This window comes from Eleginops maclovinus, chromosome 18 (assembly GCF_036324505.1).
Source record: "Eleginops maclovinus isolate JMC-PN-2008 ecotype Puerto Natales chromosome 18, JC_Emac_rtc_rv5, whole genome shotgun sequence".
Classification (NCBI taxonomy): domain Eukaryota; kingdom Metazoa; phylum Chordata; class Actinopteri; order Perciformes; family Eleginopidae; genus Eleginops; species Eleginops maclovinus.
In genome coordinates, this window is record NC_086366.1 from 12698081 (window position 1) to 12720792 (window position 22712).

The following is a 22712-nucleotide window of genomic DNA, read 5'->3' on the forward strand; positions in this document are numbered from 1 at the left end:
CATGTCACCGCTGACGTCATTTGAGAATTGATGTGTCAAACAATTAAAAGAGATGTAAATATGCTGTCTATGGTGCAATTTCCTTTCACATTCACAGAATGTAATTCCTGTGACTACAATGTTTACTCTTGGCACTTTGATGAAGCAGATCTCTTAAAGTGCATCGTTAATGGGGTGAACTGTATGTTATTGCAGTGTGATGACTACTACTTTGAAGCCTAAGATAAATGTTTTCATTTCTTTATGTTTATGATCTCATGTATCCATGTTGGAAATATGCATGGTAATATTTCTGTATTCCCCTTATCAAAGAATATCGATATTTGTAACATAAAACTGTAGTTTGCCATAATAATGTGTTTATGCTGGACATGATGCTCACATATTTTGTTCCTGGTGAGGGTGGTTGCTTGTGACAAATAAAGGTTACGTAAAAAGTGTTTAAGGTCGGAAAATGTCATCCTCCTCATGAAACCTTTTAAAGGCTAAAAAACACATATGAAATGTTATGCCTAAAACTATTTTTGTTCTCAGACACAGACAGCACATAAGGACATCATTGTGGCATTCAGAGGGGCAAAAAGTCTAAGTTTAAAGGTCCCCATTTATGCAAAATGCACTTTATGCTGTCTTTTACACATAAATATGTGTCCCCGATGTGTAAGGAGACTCACAAAGTGTCCGGAAATACAACCCTCTCTCTTTTCCTCCTTACCCACATCTCTAAAAACGGGGGAACAATGGCGCTGATCCAAATTTACTGTCTTTATGACGTAATAACGGAAATGTGGGCTGGCATTACATTGGAAACATCTGTTCATTCAATTCAAAGTGTCTTTGTACGATAGCTGGAAGAACATGTCCGTCAGTCTTTCCCGAGTGTTCTCCTCCTCCCTTCATGACACGGTTCTGAATGTCTGGTGTCTATCAAAATTGATAAAAAGAGAGGAACTGATGGGGACATATATTCCTGGGCCCATCACTTTGACCCCATGTATCAGTTTGTACTGCCCTCGCTGAGCAGTGGTCTGCATCTTGGCCTGCTCTCAGTGTTTTGTCTCTTTACTCCTGCCTGTTGTCGTCAGTTGATAGGGGTGTTAAAGTGCTTTGTCTGTTTTATCTTGCTGTTGCAACATGTTGATTGTTCTCTCAGAACCAGTTAAATACATGGGACCAGGGTGAGAAATCTTCAGAATTGGTCAGCCAACCGCTGTGTGAACTTGTGGCTGCAGCAAATGTCTTGTCAATTCTCCGGCCGTTAACTTCATAATAAACCTTTAGTGTTTGCCATCAAGTTCCAGCTCTCCCTGTGTCTCTATGAGTTTCATCTCCATTGCTTCAGAAGTTCTTATCACAGTAATGACAAGCAGCAAGGAAAAGAAAAGCTAAAAGGAAAAGAAAAATAGTTTTCTACTTTATGTTACGCCCTTAAATACTTCAAATGTTTAGGAAATAAGGAGGACAGATGCTTAAAGACATCACTTAATGTTGAGCAATGAAAATAGATGCAGGAGATGATTCAGTCACAACAAGAATTAAAAAAATATTTTGCAAGAAATTGCCAACTGGAGAAATTTCCTCACCAAGACTCCCTCCATTCTGCTGGAGACTCGCAGTCCAATCCAGCATGAAACAGAGTCTGGTCTGCAGCTGCAGTTGGAAGTACAGGCTCCTTCCCCAGGCCTGCTGAAGCTCATTGGCTGCTGTGAGAAGATGATCGTGAGGACTGATCCCTCTCCCACTGCTCTGATGCCGCTGCAAAGTCTGGTCTGATCCCCACTCCTCAGTTAGTGGTTTCAGGATCTCCAATACTTTGAACATCACTGCCAGAACCTAATTGAGAAACATTTCATTTTGTTGAAGTCATTTTTTTGGTCAAAAATCTTCTGAACTTTCTGTGTATCATGTATCTTTTTTAGTATTAACCTTGTGGTTTGATTTATTTGTCAACTGCTATTTTCCAGTTAAGAATAAACTTAAGACTAAACACTTATGCCAACACAGAAGAAAGGAGGTCCTTTAAGTCCTCCAAAAAAGATATTTAAACAATTAGTTGTTTCCTAAATCAAAGGCCTTTCATCTTATCCAGCACCTTGCTGTCTAGAAGGGCCTGGTATCCTCCTCCGTTAGGCAGCAGTTGCCTAGCCCGTATGTTGGCCCCTCCTACTCTGACCATCCGCCCACTCAGAGGTTCGATGAAGGACTCGGCCAGCAGAATACCACCTACTGGCAGCACGGCTCCTACACAAAAACACACAGAACAATTTAACTCCAAGAAGGAAACCCAGACACAGGCTGTGCTGAAGACTCACCAGCAGAACTAACCTGTAACTGGATCGAGACTGACCCCAACAGTGAGCACCACGTCCCCCGTCCTGGAGTCCAGCATGGGACAGCCAATCTGTATGGGCTGCGGCAGGCGGGTGAGGGGACAGACATGCAACCCTCCCAGTGGGTAAACTAGTCCTGACTGGGGGTGGATGGTTACAGCGAGAATGGGCACTGGGACTCCTGTGTCTGGGTCTGCCATGGGAAATCCCAGCTGCAGTCTCTGGCCTGGCTTGAGGCCTCTGAGCCGAGCGCTTGGCAGAGGTCGGTCTGAGTGGCAGGATGTTGGGTAAGGGATGAAAGGTAGAAGGGGACTATCCAACTTCCTGTTATCTTCTGAGAGTAAAAAAGCAACACGTTAAAGTATGTACACCCTTGAAAAATTACAAATAAAAGTTATACTTTGTGCAGAAAAATTAATAAACAGAATATTTGCTTTGAAAGTAGGCATTCAACTTTATGGAAAATCCAGAGTTTACAAAGAAGCTGTGCCTGGCTTTGAGAGGGGGCTTACAGCCTTAACTAGGCCTACTATAAGCTATTCGAAGGAAAACGTGGCTGAGCTGCATTAAAAACACCTATATGTAATGTAACATCATGTGGATTACTAGTTATCCACAGTGTAAAGTACAAGGGCAACATGAATGCTTTTTCATCAGTCCTGATTTTTATTTATTTTTTGATCTAACCTTCACAACTTTTTTATTTTGTTTGGTTGTTGTGTTTCTCCAGCTCAATTTTATTTTGCAAAAATAAATCTCAAAATCTGACTCCCTAAACCCTAACGCTTTTTCAAAAAGCTTTTTCATAGCATGTCCTCAGAGCTACTTCATATAGTAAACAGGTCTCTTCACTCAGGTGTGTTTTCACAGACCCTGAAAACTACAGTAATTAAACCGCTCTTAAAAAAGAATAATGTGGACGCTTCAGTAATGAACAATTACAGGCCCATATCAAACCTCCCATTTCTAGGGAAAATCCTTGAAAAAGTAGTTTTTAAACAACTGAGTAATTTCTTGGATGCCAATAACTGTTTGGATGTGTTCCAGTCGGACTTTCGACCGCACCACAGCACTGAGACTGCTCTTGTTAAGGTCTTCAATGACATCCACTTAAACTCAGACAGTGGCAAAATCTCAGTGTTAGTATTATTAGATCTCAGCGCTGCATTTGACACTATTGACCACAACATATTACTAGACCGACGAGAAAACTGGTTGGGACTTTCGGCAACAGTTCTAAATTGGTTTGAATCTTACTTAAAGGACAAGAACACTTTGTTTCTATAGGCAGCTACACATCAGAGTTGACAAATATGAAATGTGGGGTTCCTCAAGGCTCCATCATGGGGCCTCCTCTCTTTAACATCTACAAGCTACCACTGGCTCAGATAATGAAAAGCAACAAAACAAGTTACCATAGATATGCAGATGACACACACATTTACATTACCATTTCCCTAGGAGACTATGCTCCAATTCAAACACTGAGTAAGTGCATTGAACAAATCAATGACTGGACGAGTCAGAACTTTGTCCAAATAAACAAAGACAAAACCAAGGTAAATGTTTTTGGAACAAAGGAGGAACGACAAAAACTCAGTACTGAGCTTCAGTCAGCAATGTTCAAAACAACTGCTAACGCCAGAAACCTAGCTGTAGTCATGGACTCTGACCTGAACTTCAACAGTCACATTAAAACAATCACTAAGTCCACCTACTATCACCTGAAGAACATATCTAGGATTAAAGGACTAATGTCACAGCAGGATCTAGAAAAACTTGTCCATGCTTTTATCTTCAGTAGACTGGACTACTGTAACGGTGTCTTTACAGATCTCACTAAGAAATCCATTAGAAAGCTGCAGCTGATTCAGAACGCTGCGGCTCAGGTCCTCACTAACACTAAGAGAGTGGATCAAATCATTTCAGTTCTGAAGTCGTTACACTGGCTTCCTGTCTGTCAAAGAATTGATTTCAAAGTTCTGCTGCTGGTTTATAAAGCATTGAATGGTTTAGGCCCAAAATACATTTGTGATCTCCTGCTACATTATGAACCATCCAGAACTCTCAGGTCTTCTGGGACGGGTCAACTTTCTGTCCCCAGAATTAGAACTAAACAAGGAGAAGCAGCGTTCAGTTATTATGCTCCAAATATCTGGAACAAACTCCCCGGACCCTGCAGGTCCGCTGCTACTCTTACTACTTTTAAATCCAGGCTGAAAACATTTATTTTTGCCGCTGCTTTTAATTGAACTGTTCTTATCTAACATTGCACTGTGACTTTTATTCTGCATTGTAATTTCTATTCATGTATATTATACCCGTTGTGTTTATTTTATTATCTTTGCTTTTAAATGACTGTTTTTAAATGCCTTTTTATAATGTGTTTATGCTGCACTACTTCTGAATGCGCGTAATGCCTTTCATTTTTGTAAAGCACTTTGAATTGCCTTGTGTTGAAAGGTGCTATATAAATAAACTTGCCTTGCCTTGCCTAAACCCCACAAGCACCCCTAATGTTACCTGAACATGAGTCAGTTGTGAAGACTAAAGTTGAGCTTGCAGGATCGTAGGACACATTGCCGGCTATGGGCATAACTCTGCCCGTCTGTGGGTGGAGGAAGAAATCAGGTGGTACCGCCATGGTGTGGCCACTGCTCAGCAGCATATGGCTGTGAGCATTTGGCCATATGAGGCCTGTGACTGAATCACAATGAACTGCTCGGCAGACACGCAGAGAACCATCAGGACCTGGAGTGAAGCAGTAGGAGAAATAGCTTAGAGCAATCCTCAAACTGTAAATAATTATGAAATGATTTAAGCTGTTCTAAATCAGAGCAGAGTCACATGCTGGGAGGACAGATTTTCACGCTGCTTTTTCTCTTAAATGGATCACTGCATTCTAAAAAATGTGATCGAGTAGAAAATCATGTGTCTTGATCATTCCCTCCCATTGTAGGGAAAGCTTACATGAAAAAAACAAAACATATTACATTTTTATGAATAATTGTTATAGGAGGAAATGCTTCAGCGTAACTAGAATGAGAGACAACTTGAAAATACAAAACATACTGTTTGGACCTGTGTGGGTGAGAATTAATCCTGTGAAAGTGTGGGTGTATTCGTATGTTGTCAGAATAGAAACGTGTTTCTTTCACAATTCATATTTGGGAATGTTGATGTTGCAGTGCACATTTCTAGCAACAGATGGTGCTCTCTTTCCAAGAACATGCATTTTCTTTTTAGTAATTTTGTGATCAAACCCAGGGGTGTGCGACTCACCAAAGATGTGGTCCTTGGTCAGCACAGTTCCAGTGTCAGGGCAGAGCAGCTTGGCCCCTGTACCCTCACCCAGAAACCCCCAGGCCCCCTGACGCTGGCACTCTGCTGACACCAGCTCTCCCATCTCCTCCACCAAGGATGTCAGCCTCTGTATCAAACTGAAGACAGGAAAGGACAGATTGAAGGGGTATGAGGAATAACCCCATTCTGAAGGTTGTTTCTGACAATTTGCAAAGGATCAGTAGAAGCTTTACTTTTGCTGGTGGTTGTTGCTATACACCTTGGACAGTAGTCTAATGCACTCTCTGAGCTGAGCTGTGATCACACTGTGGACCCTCTGCTGGGCCTGCTGCTCTCGCCCAAGAACCTGGAGAAACGAGAACAAAATTCACAGATACTAAATCATATAACACTTTTACTAGAGGGACCCACAGCTGAAACAATTAGTCATTTTATAAATGTATCAGGAGTCTCTTTTTAAGCGAAAAAGCTAAACATTTCCTACTTCCAGCTGCTAATTTATATTTATATAGTAAAACTAAATAAATGGGTTTTGGGCCATTTCTCTATCAAATCAAGAATATTGGTGGTATCAACCTGGGCACTTCTTCCATTTTGTACATTCAGTACAAATTTGTACAGATAGGCATTTCATACCAAAAACAATTAGCAGATTACTGACAGTCATACAATGATCATAGGAGCCCAAAATATATGATGTATGTTTATACATAATATCTGGAACACAGAATTACACCTGATCTTTCTCTTTTATCTTTCACTGTGTATTTAAATGTTTTTCAAGTTTTTGCAAACCTGCAGCTGACTGTCGAGCAGAGTCCTCAGCTGTGAGGCCAGAGTCTTCCGCCGCAAAACCTCCCTCTCCACCTCCCTCCTCATCCTCTCATAGCCCTCCCCGATGCTCTCCTCAGTGATCAAGCGTGGGTGGAGTACCTGCAGTTTCCCAAGCACTCCCTGGTATAGCTGCTTTACCTGGAAACATAAAGATACATATATGAAAAAGTGTTTAATAAAACTGTAGTATCAGATCACACTTTTGACTGCACTCCAATGCAGCTAGCACGCATACAACATTGGTAAGACGTTCACATTCATGGGATAACACAGGGTGTGATGTGTGCCATCTCCCCTTACACCTTTATCCCCTCAGCTGTCCTGAGGGCTGTAACAACAACCTCCATCTTCTACACTTCAGCCAACATTTGGTGGTAAAAACAGGAGGGACACAAGGAGAGAGACAGGTGCAAGAAAAATAAGACTGCTTCTAATCCGGCACTCTCACTCCGTTTCAATTCAGTTTAAATTCACGTTTGACGATGGGACAATGGCAGAAGAAAAGCGTGGAATAGAACAATTTGTAACTTAACCGAAACCACAATATTAGATGGATTGGTGAGAGATGTATAAGCCAACGAGCCGAGACAGCAACCCTTGTATTGTTTTTTCAACTTGTGAGTCTGTATGTTATCATGGTGAAACCCGGTTTGTCTGGCTGATAGCAAAATCATAGAAATACATTTTTATAAAACAATAATGTGAGGAGGAGTAGGATATTAATTATTTTGTATGTGAAACCATCAAAAAGGGGAAAACGTTCTGGTGTCCCAGGAAAGGGAAGCAATGCATCAGAGTGTGTGTAACAGAAAAGAGAGTATCAGAATGTTGAAATGCTCACATACTGTATGTTTATTATGCATTTAAATTAAGAGCTACAGGCCTCAGTGGTGAGCTGTGTCAGTCGTGTGGTGACAGACAGACTCTGTTTGAGCAGGAGGCTGTAGAAGGTGTTGCTGCTGAAAGCCTCCAGATCCACCTGGTGTTCGTAATCCCAGAACTCCTCAGAAGATCCTGCACAGATAGTGGTAACGAGAGAGAAACACAAAGAGATACACTAGTAAATACACCTCTCTCATGGATAACCTTTACTGTAAGAGCAAGCATAATGTCTACGTTTAGTAAATCCACGATCCAACAGGATATCAGTGTGTTTTGTGATTAGGTAGAGTAAGTGTGTGTGTTACACAGTGTGAACTCTGCAAAGTGTTTGTGTATTATTGCACCTGGCTGAATGGAGTCCTGTGTCATTCTAGCTTGATGGTTTCTGTGAATCTTCCTGAGTGAGATCACTCTTGAGCCTTTTGATGAGTAGTCGTCCATGTTGTAGGACAAATGCAACAAACGGTACCGCGCTTTGGTTGGCTTCTTCTCAGGCCATCCATATTCACGAAAAAGGATCTAAATATGGGATCAATGGATGAATGTGAAAATGTGAAACTTTGAACATGTGATCATGTGTGTTTGTACACTAACCAGTAGTGTAATACATAGACTGAGGATGACCACAGCTCCAAAAAGCAGTCCTCCGGTCACCAGCCAATCTGGCCTTAGTAACAGGTTGCGTCTCCTACTGATTCCCAGCCTGGTCACATGACGAGGGATGGTGGGGAAGAAGGGGCCTGGCTCATAACACTGACCGCCTGATGGCATCACCCGCACATACTGAGTAAAAAGAGTTGGAGAGCAGAATTGTATTAGTAGTTCTCTACCAGCAAATGCATGTTGAAGCCCTACATGAGTAAAGTGGTGACATGATACCAATTTCTTTCATTTGCACCTTCATCTCAATCTCCTACAAAAAATGTGTATTATGTTCGAGGCATCTACAAAACAAGCAGTCAGAAAAGCAGTTTGGAATACACAATGCAATTTGGTAACGAATATTGGACATCAAATACTTTGTAGATGACGTGTGTTCCTATTGTGACCTCGACCTCTCATTATTTCATTTTAGTTACCATATGTTTGTGGTGTTGGCTGCTCAGTGTAAAAACGTATACTCCAGGCTGGCTGAAGACCAACACAAAGAAGTTTGGAGGGGTCCAGGAAAGAGTCAGCTCTTCTTTAAGCCGTCTGAGAGTCCCCCAGTCAAAATCTCTGTTTGTGTTGTACAAATTTGCACTGAAAGACAGATTGTAAGGCTTAAGTCAAAGCACAGTTTCATAGTGTTAAAAGTGGACATGAAAAACTGTGTACGTCTGGCATCTGACTTACAGATCATACTCAGGAAAGTGACGTGTGTCAACGGTGAACAGGAAAACGTCGCCCAACTGGAGACACGTTGTGGGGTTCAAAACTCCAGTCACCCTTGTTTCTCTCACTTCTTCTTTAACATCACTCTTGTTTCCATTTAATTCTCTTCCTTCATGACTGATATTTTCAACTTTAGTGACCTCCCAGAGGCTATCAAAATGTCTTTCTATAAAACAATAACAGCACAGTATTTTCATCACGGATTATTCATTTTAATTGGTGTTTTTAATCATCAAAAGTTATTATCTTGCTGTGACAAACCAGCTGAGCTCTGAGTGTTTTGCTCCGCATTCCTCTCTGTGGTAACAGTAAACAGACGCAGAAGCTCCTTTGGGAGGCCACTGAGGAGGCCGAGAAAGCCTGCCTCTACAATCAGACAACAAAGGAGAGAAAGATGTGGGAGATGAATAAAGAGAGAGATAGAGAGACACTCAGAAAGCCAATTTGTGTCTCCACCTGTTGTCTGAACAATGTAGACAGCATGTGAGGAGCTGATATGGTTGTTGCACAGAGTCCCATCAGATTTTGATCGTCGAAAAAACCTCTCCAGCACCTCGCCTGAAATGCCCATCACCTGCAAGAACAGTGTTTGCAATTAAGAGGTCACTGCAACACACAAGACGCTTGTATGGCGCTTCCACTCCTGGTGGGATAATAACGTATTGTGTACAGGTTTGGTACCAGGTAATGTTACTTAAACTATTATCTATGCTAATGTAATGGAAATACTGTATGGATAATAAGAATACCATTTTTGCGATACAGGAGGTTTAATTGTATTGCCTAAATACTAGAAAGCTCACATTCCCATTGTATTTCTTCTGTTTAAGTAGTTGAAACTGTTCCTCTGTGTGTGTCTCTCTATTTGCTACTCCTATTCCTCACCTGATTGCCATAACTCCACACAAGCTCCATTTCTCCATTCGTCTGGCATAGCAGCTCCAATTCAGTAGCTGGCCTTCTCCTACAAAGGCCTCCACACGGAGCTCTTCCAGGAGGTTCTCTGCAAACACACAGGCCCAGCTCTCCATCATAACCCCTGTAGTCCTCTGCAGATTGACACACCTGCACAAAAGCAATGCTGGAATTGAAACAACTCTACTTCATGTTTTTGAATCAATCACATAGCTTGTTTTTTCTTTGCATGTACCAGCTTTTTCTGATTGTTGTGTTATTTAAATGAATATTAGTGGCAGTGGCATTCTCAACTTATGCTAAGTTAAAGTGTGTATATAGGTGTAAGCAGTGGCGGGCCGTGCATTTCACACCTAGGCCTTCAGTGATGTCCTACACAGTCCTACCTGAATTATTCCACCTCTTAATACCATCATTATGACGCCATGGCTCTACAAACTATACATTTAGACAGAAACGCAGTATAACCGGGCGTTGCATCACCTTAACATAGTCAAGTACAACAGAGTTATATTAATATTTCTGAAGCATTTATAATGAATACATCAGCATATTTACAGTTAACTTAATTAATCAGATTATCTGACAAACCGCTCCTTGACACCTGTGTCCGTCACATAACGCAGGACAAGTGCCAGCTGTGCTACATTACCCACATCTGACGTCTCGTCCACCATAACAGCGACAAAGGGTGCTTTTTTAATCTTCATTTTGATCTCTTCTCCCATCACTTCAGCAATAGCATAAATCAGGTCGTTTTGTATTTTGCCTGAAGTCCCAGTAAACATGTTGTTTGTGTACAGGTGGTAATGCAAATCAGTGTTGTTCTCAGCACGAAAAGAAAGAAGCTCCACGTAGTTTCCTCTGTTTCTGGACTCGGCGCTTTCATCGTGTCCCCTAAATGAAAGTTCCTGTTTACCCAAAAACAGGACACAATCAATCAGTCTTTCAATATTTCCCTATTTTTGTTCACCCTTTCGTTGTGGAGCTCCGTTTCCCTGGGCACTTGTTCGTTGAGCTGTAGATCCACTCGGGTGTCCCCAAAGCTTTACAAAAGCACCAGTGCTTCCAAGTGCCCAGCTGTGCTTTGGTGTCTCGCTGCTGCCTTGGTTAGACAACTCAAGTTTGCAAATTTAGTGTGGCTCCAAACACCAAATCGATCAGTTGCAAATACCAGGCATTCCCGGCAGTACAATTTGCAGTGCCTCTCGGAGGCTGTGAGCCAGGGGTACCGCTCGTAGTTTCCCTGCTGTGCTAGGCTCGCTAGCGTTGGAGTTGGTCGTTCCCTTTTCAAGATGTGTAGCTTTACTTGAAAAGTTCGTTTTGAAAATGGCGTTGTAATTATATCTTCTACCAAATTGATCTCTTGTCCTCCTTCAGCCATTGTGGGTTGAAAAAAATAGCTTGTAGAAATCTACACAAATTAGCTCGCTCAAGTTCTAATTCTGTTTGCTAGCTTTGCCCATAGACTGTATGGCTCTGCCTACTGCCTAGCTCTGCCTCTCAATAGTGCGTATCCAATCAGAAGATGTGCACGTGCTAACGTTAGCATACGCCTGCTAGCTGGCCCGTTGTCGCCACCTCGAAATCTGATTGGTTAACGCCACAGTTTTGTTTGCGTTCACTTTAAGCTTACAGCCGCCCGCACTGTTGATTCTGAAGGCCTAAGGGCAGATTTCTTTGACCCTAGCAACACATTATGGCTGAAATATGATTGGATAAAAGCTCTAACATAAAGGCCAGCCCTCCAAATCTCGTTCTGAGGCTGGAAGCAGCGCAGCCAAGACGAACGCTATAAAATGAAGAGAATAGACTATGGGGAATAATTTAATACGTATTTGTGGAAAAAATATATCAAAATTTAATTTATATTCTGATGATGTTTAGGCCAGCAGAGAAGGCCTTGCTGGCCCTGACGGCCCACCACTGGGTGTAAGGTCATTTATACCAAAGCCTGCTGTGGACCGCAGGGACAAAAATAAACACTGCATGCAGAGAAAAGTGAAGGCCTTGCACGGAAAGTCACAGGAAGCACTTTGTGGTTAAATATTAAGTGGGACTAAAACAAGCCTCTACTTGATAAAGTATTTTCAGGTTCATGGAGGAAAGGGCAAAGACATCTAGGTTGTTCTCATTAGCCTTGCTGCCTGTGAATGTGGAGTATATTTCGTCAGTGTGTTCTGTCAACAGATTAGTTTATCAAAACCCTCAAATATCCAGTGGCGGGCCGTGCATTTCACACCTAGGCCTTCAGTGATGTCCTACACAGTCCTACCTGAATTATTCCACCTCTTAATGCCATCATTATGACGCCATGGCTGTAGAAACTATACATTTAGACAGAAACGCAGTATAACCGGGCGTTGCATCACCTTAACATAGTCAAGTACAACAGAGTTATATTAATATTTCCGAAGCATTTATAATCAATACATCAGCATTTACAGTTAACTTAATTAATCAGATTATCTGACAAACCGCTCCTTGACACCTGTGTCCGTCACATAACGCAGGACAAGTGCCAGCTGTGCTATACCCACATCTGACGTCTCGTCCACCATAACAGCGACAAAGGGTGCTTTTTTAATCTTCATTTTGATCTCTTCTCCCATCACTTCAGCAATAGCATAAATCAGGTCGTTTTGTATTTTGCCTGACGTCCCAGTAAACATGTTGTTTGTGTACAGGTGGTAATGCAAATCTGTGTTGTTCTCAGCAAGAAAAGAAAGAAGCTCCACGTAGTTTCCTCTGTTTCTGGACTCGGCGCTTTCATCGTGTCCCATAAATGAAAGTTCCTGTTTACCCAAAAACAGGACACAATCAATCAGTCTTTCAATATTTCCCTATTTTTGTTCACCCTTTCGTTGTGGAGCTCCGTTTCCCTGCGCACTTGTTCGTTGAGCTGTAGATCCACTCGGGTGTCCCCAAAGGTTTTCAAAAGCACCAGTGCTTCCAAGTGCCCAGCTGTGCTTTGGTGTCTCGTTGCTGCCTTGGTTAGACAACTCAAGTTTGCAAATTTAGTGTGGCTCCAAACACCAAATCGATCAGTTGCAAATACCAGGCATTCCCGGCAGTACAATTTGCAGTGCCTCTCGGAGGCTGAGAGCCAGGGGTACCGCTCGTAGTTTCCCTGCTGTGCTAGGCTCGCTAGCGTTGGAGTTGGTCGTTCCCTTTTCAAGATGTGTAGCTTTACATGAAAAGTTCGTTTTGAAAATGGCGTTGTAATTATATCTTCTACCAAATTGATCTCTTCTCCTCCTTCAGCCATTGTGGGTTGAAAAAAATAGCTTGTAGAAATCTACACAAATTAGCTCGCTCAAGTTCTAGTTCTGTTTGCTAGCTTTGCCCATAGACTGTTTGGCTCTGCCTACTGCCTAGCTCTGCCTCGTATCCAATCAGAAGATGTGCACGTGCTAACGTTAGCGTACGCCTGCTAGCTGGCCCGTTGTCGCCACCTCGAAATCTGATTGGTTAACGCCACAGTTTTGTTTGCGTTCACTTTAAGCTACAGCTGCCCGCACTGTTGATTCTGAAGGCCTAAGGGCAGATTTCTTTGACCCTAGCAACACATTATGGCTGAAATATGATTGGATAAAAGCTCTAACATAAAGGCCAGCCCTCCAAATCTCGTTCTGAGGCTGGAAGCAGCGCAGCCAAGACGAACGCTATAAAATGAAGAGAATAGACTATGGGGAATAATTTAATACGTATTTGTGGAAAAAATATATCAAAATTTAATTTATATTCTGATGATGTTTAGGCCAGCAGAGAAGGCCTTGCTGGCCCTGACGGCCCACCACTGCAAATATCATTCCAACAGATATTTGGGTTGAGTGTTAGTAGGCTACGTGAAATATGATTTACTTCTGCTCTACTTTAGTTTGTACGACTGTCTGCGATATATAATTGCAAAAACTGTCTAACCTGATGCATGCAGAAAAGTGACCACTGATATCTGTCCATACAGTTTCCATACTGCGAACGAGTTTTTCCAACGCTGCAGACGTCGTACAGTTTCTGTACACACACATCTCCGTTGTTAGCAGGTTGGTAGCCGATGGTGCAGTGACACAACCCATCGCTGGTCTGCATAAAAGAAGGCAAGGTTAAAACAAAGTGTTGTATATTTAAAGCTTTCACCAAGGCTGTTACTCTATTAAGCTAATCCGGTCTGATAGCTGTCCTGACTTTTACATCGGTCAACTTTACTCTCATCAACAATATGTACTTCGTAGCAGTTGTTGGACCATTTATAAAACAATGTAATTATTGTTTTGAGTGAAGCTAACTGAAAACTACCAAGTAGCAACAAAGCTTATAGCTGCCATTAAAAAACTAAAAGAAGAAGAAAAGACGAGTCTGAGCATGCGCAGTAGTTAACGTTCAACGAACGCTTTGCTTTTTACCATTTCATGACGTCTATAGTTTTATTTTGAAGATTTATAACATAATTAATTCATGGGTTCTCAAATTTAGTTGTTTCCTTTCTTCCACCATTCATTCATTTATTTATTTTCTTTTTTCTTTAGTTCTTGAAAACCCTTGCAATAGTGTGAGAAACAAATCTCTTTCCTATCATGAGCTGATGAGTAAAGGGCTTGCAAGTTCCAACAGAATAGGAAACCAGACCCTCCTGCGAGGGAACTTGATCTAGAGCTCTTTCAGCTTGAAGCTAGAGGTTGTACAATGTATAATTTTCTCAGTGAGAAAGCTACTTTCATATTTCATAAGTGAACAAATTATCAAAATATAGGCTTGAGAAATTGAAGTTTTTCTTCAAGTTTATAGAATAAAGAAGGATACTGCAGGCCAAAGACCTAAGTGGGTAATTGGTATTGTAGGTGATATGAAAACGGTCACATAAGCAAGAGTAAACACATTTTTGGGGCAATGAATGGCTTGATCCTACTATTGTGTGAAAGGTCATTGTCACCTGGAAAGTCTGTCCTTTTCCAGAGCAGATGCAAGTGTCCTGACCGGACAGAGGCTGCCGAGCCACAGGGCCACAGGGCAGGGAGGCAGACAGGCCTGGTCTGGGACAGTAGTGTTGAGGAGGACACTTAAGGCAGCTCTCTATGGACACAGCACTAGCTGCTGGTCCATAGGTTCTCTTTGGACAGGGGAGTTGAGTAAAACTCCCCAAGGGGCAGTAAAAACCTATTGGAGATAATAAGATACATACAAAGAAGTGTGCAGGTTAACAACAAAGTCAGTGTTGTTGCCAAACTTGTCAAAAAAAAGTGGCTAAGCATATGCAGAAAAATAATTTACTGTAAAGTGTATCTAATTTTTTGTCATGTCATCCAAAGATTAATGTGCCCTCAAGATAGCCTACCTGGCTGGCAGGGGGGCCTATCCTGGACCTGTCGGCTCAAGTTGTTTCCATGAACCAAAGTAAGAACCAAAGCACTCAGCCAACATGCGCACCTGAGGCTCTTGTCGCATCTCCTCACCATGGTTAATATGTCCACCTGCAGAAGTAAAGGACCAGTCCACAAGTAAACCCAGCTTCCTTTTCTGGACTCAGGGAGAAATATTGAAATTCTTCATCCAAGATCTGTAAAAAGGTTCTTGGTTTCCTGCCTTATTTGAGTCATAGCCAAGAAAGTAGTTCTGAAGATGCTTTAACAACCTCACTCCCTTGATAAACCTCTCCTGTCTACTTGTAATGCTGCACACGTGCAGTAGGAGAGTTTGTCTGCATACATTTCAATGGCATGCTGAATGATTTATGAGGCCTGTGAGGTAAGGTGACAGTGACAGTGGAGCAACCGTATGCTGATGAAAAGTGGCTGGGAAAACAGAGAATAGGGCTGCCTGGTGCTGCAGGGTCACATTACTGCATTTGTTCTTCTCAATCCTACCATGAAACTGATTAAAGATTTGGCTTCCAATGTACATCAACGCAGCTTTGCTTTATAGGAGTCTACTCAGCAGTTTGTGCGTCACAGCAGCCTCTGTATTCACATAGAAATCCAGATTCAGTACCTGACTGCAAACCGGCTGCAACTCTAAACTTGAATTCACATATTGAATATTTATACTGTTGTTCATTGTGTTTTACTTGATGGTCATATACAGAAATACTCAAGGGTTTTATCTGTTAACTGAAAGTTTAAATGCAGTAATATAAAATAAAATGTTTCATGTACGCATTTACTTATGTAAGTGACCTGCAATTGCACATACATTTTACTTGTTTGAATTAAAGGAAAAACACATTTGGCAATTTGACAAAAATAAAGTTTTTTTCTATATTATGTTAACCTTTGACCCGCAGACAGTTCCTCTGATGGTAATCCTTGCGCACCTGTGTAAAACAAATAAAGCAAGATTGTTGGCCTCTGATCCCAATTCAAATAGAATACGATACTTAGCACTAACTTATTATCATATAAAGTGTATCGAACAGCCGTTATTTCAAAACATTGAAGGTTAATTACGATAGAAACATACAATATCTCAGCGTTTCCACAGTTAACTGCAGCCAACAGTGCTGTTTTTATGTACAGTAACCAAAGTCTTACTCTCTCTGTTATTGTATTGAAATGAAGTTGGACTTTGGATAAGTGGAATAACTCTTTCATCACGGTAGCCATGGACTTTGACCCTTTAATGACGTCTCGTAAGTTACCTAACTAAACACAGTTCAACTTTCACCCACATTTCCATGTCACTGTGCTCAAAATCCTACACATCGAGTCACAAATACTCTACTCGTTTCGGAAATACAGAGTGATCGTAGACGGGAAATGATTTATAATTTGAAGCAACATTATTCATTTTGTATTCATTAACTGTGCAGACAAATGCAGAAACGTCATGCTGTGCACTGTAAGCAGTAAGACTCAATAATGCACTTAAAGTTGACTTGATTTGTTGGTAAATATAGAGGACACAGTTTAACTTTATCAATAAAGTTTACCTACTAACCTTTACTTTTACTACTCATTTCCATTCTATCATACTTTTTATCATAGCACTTCCTCCCTTACACTATCTTGATGTGATGCATCCTTGTTGACGTGACATTATTTCATTCAACAATGCTGCAAGAAGGCTGGTAATTTTTATGAAGGTTCAAGTGTGTGTGTGTGTGTGTGTGTGTGTGTGTGTGTGTGTGTGTGTGTGTGTGTGTGTGTGTGTGTGTGTGTGTTGTGTTCTGCCATCAGCCTGACCCTCCACGTGTTGCCTGTTGACACAGGCAGTTTGGGCTGATGCTTTGATAACAAGGACCTTTATAAGTCAGACGAGAGGAGAAGTCCCCCTGCAGACCCAGATCCTCAGGTAAAGGCCAGCCACTTTTGACATATGAGTCTTTCTCTTGTCTTCTGTCTTAGACACAACAGGGAATGTATCTTAAATGAATCATTGATAATTATGTAATCTGGAAATGTTTATGTTTGTTCTAATACATCTTCTTATCTTCTCTTCCTCAAAAGAAAGATAAATATGCATCTCAAAGTTGTGATCTTCGCTTTGTCATTCTTGAGAACTGCAGGTATACATTTCTCTTTAAATACTGTTTACAACACCCCTTATTTAGCAATGTATTTCTTTTCTTTAATGTATGTTTTCTTTGTCTTCAGCATTCCCTCTCCACCGTAACACCAGGGAAGCAACCTTGACTGACTTAAAGGACAACCAGGCTCATGACAAGACAGAACTCACAAAAGATGTGGAGTAAGTGAACTGAACTAAGTACTGTAAACTAGTTTAAGACCTTAAAATTCATTTGCAAAATCTAAACCCTTATTAATGTTGTGCTTTTGTCTTTCTTTTTTCAGTAAAATCTACAAGAGCCACATAGACAGCAGTGACCTTTACAACCCAGATGATCAGAGCAAAAACCCTATGGCAGAGGAGATGCAGCGCAAACTCAACCTTGAGTCAGAGCGTCTGCGAACCCGCCTGCGCCAAGAGCTGGCCGAACTTCAGGAGAGGTTGTCCCATTCGGCCCACCCCAGCTCCACCCTGGCCAGCATGAGGGAGCGCTTGGCTCCCCTCATCGAGCAGCTCCAGAGCTCTCTCAGCAGCAATACCCAAGACCTTTGTGGCCAGCTGAGTCTCTATCTGCAGGGACTGGAGACAGCTGAGGCCCAGACAGAGACCACTCCGGCTTTGTACCAGGAAGCCTTCTACTGGATGAGCCAAACGCTGGAGCACAGCAGCTCCACGGTGGCTGATCTCATCAGTGACTTCCATACTAAAACCATTGAGGTGATCAAACATCTGAAAGAGACCAGTTCTAGTGAGCAAGAGGCAGCCAAGTCAGACCACTGGCAGGAAATCAGCTCCAGGATGGGACAGGTAGTGAGTTCTTTGAGGGTGGAGGCACAGAACAGGGTGGGGGCTGTCAGAGCAGAGCTTGCTGCTCTGCTAGGAACTGCACGGCCGGGTAAGGAGGAATTGACAGCCAGTATGGAGCGTTTCTGCCAAAACGCAGCCTTGCAGAGCCAAGTGTTTCAGGCCCGGATGGAGGGGGTGTTTAAGGGGGTTGAAGATGAGTTGGATGTCAAAGGAGCCAGCAGCCTGTCTGCATATTCTTCCTCTTCTTTTTCCTCGTCTGTACAGACAGCTGGAAATTTGCAGGAGGACTTCTCAGTCAAACTTTCTGCTCTGATTGAAGACATTCTGCACTCAGTGTAGTGACAGAGGCTACAACACATTTTTCATAATAAAAATGCCAATAAACTGCTGTTATTATCTTATTAAAATGTATCATTTTTGACAATATAGGGATGATGCAATTTCACATGGTTTATTACAGGGCAAGAGACTGTTGTTTTGCCACACAGTTTATAGCTTTTGAAAATGTTCAACTCTTGCCAAGTTGGACTTTTACATGCAGTGTAGTTAGAATTATACTTGTCTTAAAGTGTTAGTTGTTAGTCTTATCCATTATTTTGGTTGTTGTTTGCCATTGTACCAGCACAGCAAGAACCCTGTAAATATTTATGAGTGTTTGGTTTTGATTGATGTATTGGTTTCATTCTGTATGACAATTATTTTGTAAATATGTGCAATGTAATATCAACCACAGAATGCCAACATGATTTGACTTTTATTTGTAATATTAACAAAACAGATCTGACATATATATTGCAGATTATAATGTGCTCCCAGTGTTTTTTTATATAGGCTGTACAAAACATAAGATTCTGTAAATGCAAAATATGGTAAGACTGCCAGTGCAGACCTGCTATTATTAAAATAAAAATAAAAACATAAAATATTAAAATTATTTTGTTCTAAAATGACTTCCATATTTCATGTTTCTTCTTTTAGATAGTTCTGGTTTGTCTGTTCCTTTATAAGTGATAAATGAATACAGATGCATCAAGTATAGAAAGAAGAGGTGATATAAAATACAAATCTTTTTTCCTAGTTCCCAAGGACAAGAACATGTAGTTATTACCAACAAATCATAACATTATCAGATTGTTGCTTCTCAGAATGAGTAGCAATATAGTATGAGGTGCCAAGGTCTGTCAGTTAAAAGAATGACGTAATCCTCCTGCCCAATAAAACTTCTTCAGGGCGAACCAGCCACCCAGAACCAGCAAGACAGCAGCAGCCGAGCCGAACACGACTCCCACCACCAGGCCGGTCACATTCACTTCATCCCTCTCTGATGCCACGTCCTCACCTGATAAACACAGATGCAGATTACTTGAGATTTCCATTTGGGCTGTCATCACACTTTCTGAGATAATGAAATATATTTGTAATGGTTAATTTGATTAGAATATACTCACTGTAGGCAGCTGCATTTGGCCTGTCTTTAGAATGGGTAAATCCAACAGGGTCATTAATAAAATGTATTTCATATTTGTTTGCTATAGTCGTGTTTTGCAGGGACTAACCTTCTCTGCCAGTGTAAAGAGGTCCAACTGAAACTGTAGCAGAATCACTGCTTTCTTTTCCAAAAGGAGTCACAGACCTTTTTCTTCTGACCTTACAGGCCTGAAAAACAGCACACATGCAGTTGGGTTTAGTTTGATCTATATTTTACAGTGTCAAACTATGGTTTCTTTATATTAAAAAAATGTAGGTGTAAGAAATAACATGTTTCTTTGTTTTAAAAGATGCACATTAAAGACATATTTGGGTCCCCTGGTGGCCTGGGATTTGAAAAGGTGCCAACCATTAGACACAATTTCCCCGAAATAATTGTACACAATCAACTTCAGTCCCCATCTTACCCTACATTTCCTGTCATCTACCTATACTTTTGGCTCTATAAACCATTAAACGCTGTCAAAAATATTGTTTCTCCACTAATCTCCTGCAATGTTATCAGCGCTAATGTTAGATGTTTCAGGTAGATTAAGTAATTGAATGTGACTTACTTTCTCCTCAACACTACAGATGAAACCACTGTCATATTTTTCATCTTTGTATTTATTTCATTAATCACCATGATGGAAAAAATCTATATTTGGTGAGAAATGTATCATTCAAATCTCTGCCTCAAAAATGTTGTTTCGGCTATCCTTTGAAAGTTGCTTTGGCATTACCTTCTTATGTCTTTAAAGCAGAGTCATTTGTTTTTGACTTCTCAACTTACAGACAACAGCTCTTGGCATTTGCTGGGTTCACAGAGTCTCATTGTGCAGTGCAGATAGATGCTGGACTTTGCCTGGTCGCGGTGCTGAACAAAGCGGAAGGTCTCAAAGTCAAAGCGGGCAACCTTGGAAAGGCCATTGCTTGTCACAGATGTCCTTTCGTCCAGTGAACAGCTTGTGGAGAGTATGGAGATTATTAGGATACACTTTATATCTTTTTTTAAAAGAGATGTGGAGGTTAGATGTTTCTCCATTCATATAAGAATTTACAATATTGATGTGTGCGTTCATACCCGGTGAAGAAGTCGTGCTGCTCACTGTGTGACATGTTGTAAGCAGTGGGAGTGCCAAAGCAATGATCCAGCAGTACATTTAAACTGAAATAAGGACAGAGGACCAATGAATGACTGTTTGCTACAAGAAAACAATGTGCCCATTTTTGTTTTACTATCTGTTTTGTCATAAGCAAATTCACTCTGTGCGTCCAGTAATCCCTTACTTACTTTCCTGTGAGGTTAACAGCCTTGACCTCAACATGGATCCGGGTTCGGAGCTCAAGTCCTGTCGAAGGTACTACTAAAGGGTAGATATATTCTGAATTCTGGTAAAATAAGATGATAGAGTTAAACAAATCAAGGGAAATATGTTTATAGCAGAGTAGAGTTTGTCTAAGGCCACCAAATGCCAACTTACATTAAAAACACTCATTTTAAGTGTATCAATGAACGTTCCATTATTATCGCTGGTCGCAACAGACACCGAGGAGCTAAAAAATCATTGAAAGAAATTGACTGTGTTTATGTTATGTGTCTCAAGCAAAATGTGATGTGGTATATTAACAACATTTTTTCAAGATGGGGAGTTACTCACGCCACAATCTGTGTGTTGTTGATCAGGTATTCCAGCGGGTATCGGCAGGAGAAGTGATAGTAGAGGTCTGTGGAGTAGCTGATCACCCCCTGGTCAGATCGGGGTGTGTCAATAAACCCGGTGATGATAACTGACTGTATACTTAAAAAGTTGCTGAAGGGTCCTGAGGGGTCCGGGGCCTCATCCACAATCTACAGAACGACAAATGTTACAGAGTCCACTAGACTTTCATTATTCTTAATAAAGTGATTTTTATTTTTAAATCGCTGTTGCAGTAATATCACTATTTGTCCAGGAATGTAACAATATTCAACATCCTATACCAGAGACCTTCTGACCTGCAGAGACTGGCGGCAGGGGTTCTCCTGACTGTCATTAACAGGAAGCTGGTAACGGATGACTGGAGGGTCCACACTGTTGTCGATGATGCCCTGGCACTCCATGGTGTTGTGCTCCCCGTTAAGAGCCAGGTCTGTGGTGTTGAAGCCTGCCCACTGAGCTGTGCACAGGATGATCTCTAGCGTGATCATTCTGGCCCCACATTCAACTGTCATGTCTGAATTGTCTACGGAATAAAAGTAAATAAGAAAAAAGATCAAGAATTATTAAGTCATGTGTAATTTTGTTTCCCATTTTTAATCAAAGGGAAAATGAATATAATCATGAAGTTGCTGATGGAGAGACAGATGTGAGAAAAACAATTATTACATTGAGCAGGGCAATAAGGTTATTTTCTCATTTTGTGATTGTTGGCATCTGTTCTAATTTGTACATCTTGCACGTAAAAACCAAACTACCGGGCTCAGTGAAAGTAATATTTAGCCTACCAGGGATCCTCTGGTACTCAGACGAGCAGTTGTAGAGACACGCAGCTGGCTGCAGGAGCACAACCAGCAGAGGGAGACAAAGGTAGTGACTCATGCTGTCTGCCGCACGATCAGTCAGATTGAGAAATCCTGTATAAATAACAACATAGAAAAACAACATCAACAACAATGAAAACAACAAAACAATAAAGTAAGATAAACAACTGAGTCAGATCAGAAGCACAGAAGTGATCATTTAGAAAACCACAAATTGGTGGTATAGCATAATTGTGGTGTCAATATAATTTTCAATATGAGAGTGGATCTTACGTTAGCTGGTACCTGAACAGGTGTCACAAAAGAAGTTGTGCAGTGTGGCTTTTATAGAATTTGACATCCTCAAGACACCTAAAACCATAGAGGTGTGACTGTCAAGCCCTCCCTTCATCTAACTGTAGACCCTTTTGAACACACACACAAGCACACACACACACACACACACACACACACACACACACACACACACACACACACACACACACACACACACACACACACACACACACACACACACACACACGCACGCACCATGTCTTGTGACTCCTGGTTTAGACAGCAGCAGCTTCTGGCAGTGTTGGCTGTCTACAGATCTAAACCGAGCAGATTACTGTAAACAGCTGATTACTGTAGACAGATTTATTTGTATCGGTTTTCTTGTTGAAATTTCCTAATGACAGATGCCACTGTATGTCTGATAAGATTTGGCTGAACTCTTAGTCCAGCCTCCCTCAGCGTCAATCCGTGGTTCACGACATGGTCAACTACTGTTG

General features: G+C 41.3%; 3 protein-coding genes across 3 annotated transcripts; 1 reads left to right on the forward strand and 2 right to left on the reverse strand.

Moving 5' to 3' along the window:
• Nucleotides 1-441: 441 nt before the first annotated feature.
• LOC134880460 (uncharacterized) lies at nucleotides 442-13957 on the reverse strand. Its single transcript, XM_063907403.1, has 17 exons — nucleotides 13563-13957; nucleotides 9609-9788; nucleotides 9180-9297; nucleotides 8985-9089; nucleotides 8685-8889; nucleotides 8429-8591; nucleotides 7944-8132; nucleotides 7694-7868; nucleotides 7351-7481; nucleotides 6429-6605; nucleotides 5867-5979; nucleotides 5613-5770; nucleotides 4854-5081; nucleotides 2326-2664; nucleotides 2093-2241; nucleotides 1584-1833; nucleotides 442-485 (listed from the first exon to the last, which is right to left on the reverse strand). The coding sequence occupies exons 1-17, from the start codon at nucleotides 13728-13730 to the stop codon at nucleotides 442-444; spliced, it is 2892 nt and encodes a 963-aa protein (XP_063763473.1). The 5' UTR covers nucleotides 13731-13957.
• A 988-nt stretch (nucleotides 13958-14945) lies between these two features.
• Nucleotides 14946-18898, forward strand: zgc:162608 (uncharacterized protein LOC100037332 homolog). The gene is made up of 6 exons (XM_063907501.1): nucleotides 14946-15032; nucleotides 16193-16263; nucleotides 16811-16925; nucleotides 17081-17139; nucleotides 17228-17321; nucleotides 17426-18898. Exons 4-6 carry the CDS (start codon nucleotides 17091-17093, stop codon nucleotides 18285-18287), a joined length of 1005 nt encoding a protein of 334 aa, XP_063763571.1. The 5' UTR covers nucleotides 14946-15032; nucleotides 16193-16263; nucleotides 16811-16925; nucleotides 17081-17090; the 3' UTR covers nucleotides 18288-18898.
• A 231-nt stretch (nucleotides 18899-19129) lies between these two features.
• Nucleotides 19130-21997, reverse strand: LOC134880813 (zona pellucida-like domain-containing protein 1). Its single transcript, XM_063907896.1, has 10 exons — nucleotides 21904-21997; nucleotides 21415-21641; nucleotides 21077-21267; nucleotides 20900-20972; nucleotides 20710-20807; nucleotides 20500-20583; nucleotides 20209-20380; nucleotides 19505-19604; nucleotides 19397-19420; nucleotides 19130-19287 (listed from the first exon to the last, which is right to left on the reverse strand). Exons 1-10 carry the CDS (start codon nucleotides 21995-21997, stop codon nucleotides 19130-19132), a joined length of 1221 nt encoding a protein of 406 aa, XP_063763966.1.
• Nucleotides 21998-22712: the final 715 nt, after the last annotated feature.

What these genes read in the sequence shown, in the direction of transcription:
- LOC134880460 (XM_063907403.1), bottom strand. Translation starts at nt 13,730, where the DNA reads ATGCAGACCAGCGATGGGTTGTGTCACTGCACCATCGGCTACCAACCT. An exon ending in GACCAAGGACCACATCTTTG is followed by an intron (nt 5,082 to 5,612) that starts GTGAGTCGCACA and finishes GCTTCACTCCAG; the next exon opens with GTCCTGATGGTTCTCTGCGT. An exon ending in GCAGAATGGAGGGAGTCTTG is followed by an intron (nt 486 to 1,583) that starts GTGAGGAAATTT and finishes TGTGTTTTTTAG; the next exon opens with CCTTTAAAAGGTTTCATGAG.
- zgc:162608 (XM_063907501.1), top strand. Translation starts at nt 17,091, where the DNA reads ATGCATCTCAAAGTTGTGATCTTCGCTTTGTCATTCTTGAGAACTGCA. An exon ending in GTCATTCTTGAGAACTGCAG is followed by an intron (nt 17,140 to 17,227) that starts GTATACATTTCT and finishes CTTTGTCTTCAG; the next exon opens with CATTCCCTCTCCACCGTAAC. An exon ending in GAACTCACAAAAGATGTGGA is followed by an intron (nt 17,322 to 17,425) that starts GTAAGTGAACTG and finishes TTCTTTTTTCAG; the next exon opens with TAAAATCTACAAGAGCCACA.
- LOC134880813 (XM_063907896.1), bottom strand. Translation starts at nt 21,997, where the DNA reads ATGAGTCACTACCTTTGTCTCCCTCTGCTGGTTGTGCTCCTGCAGCCA. An exon ending in CCTGCCGCCAGTCTCTGCAG is followed by an intron (nt 21,268 to 21,414) that starts GTCAGAAGGTCT and finishes GTCGTTCTGTAG; the next exon opens with ATTGTGGATGAGGCCCCGGA. An exon ending in TTAAAATGAGTGTTTTTAAT is followed by an intron (nt 20,808 to 20,899) that starts GTAAGTTGGCAT and finishes TTATTTTACCAG; the next exon opens with AATTCAGAATATATCTACCC.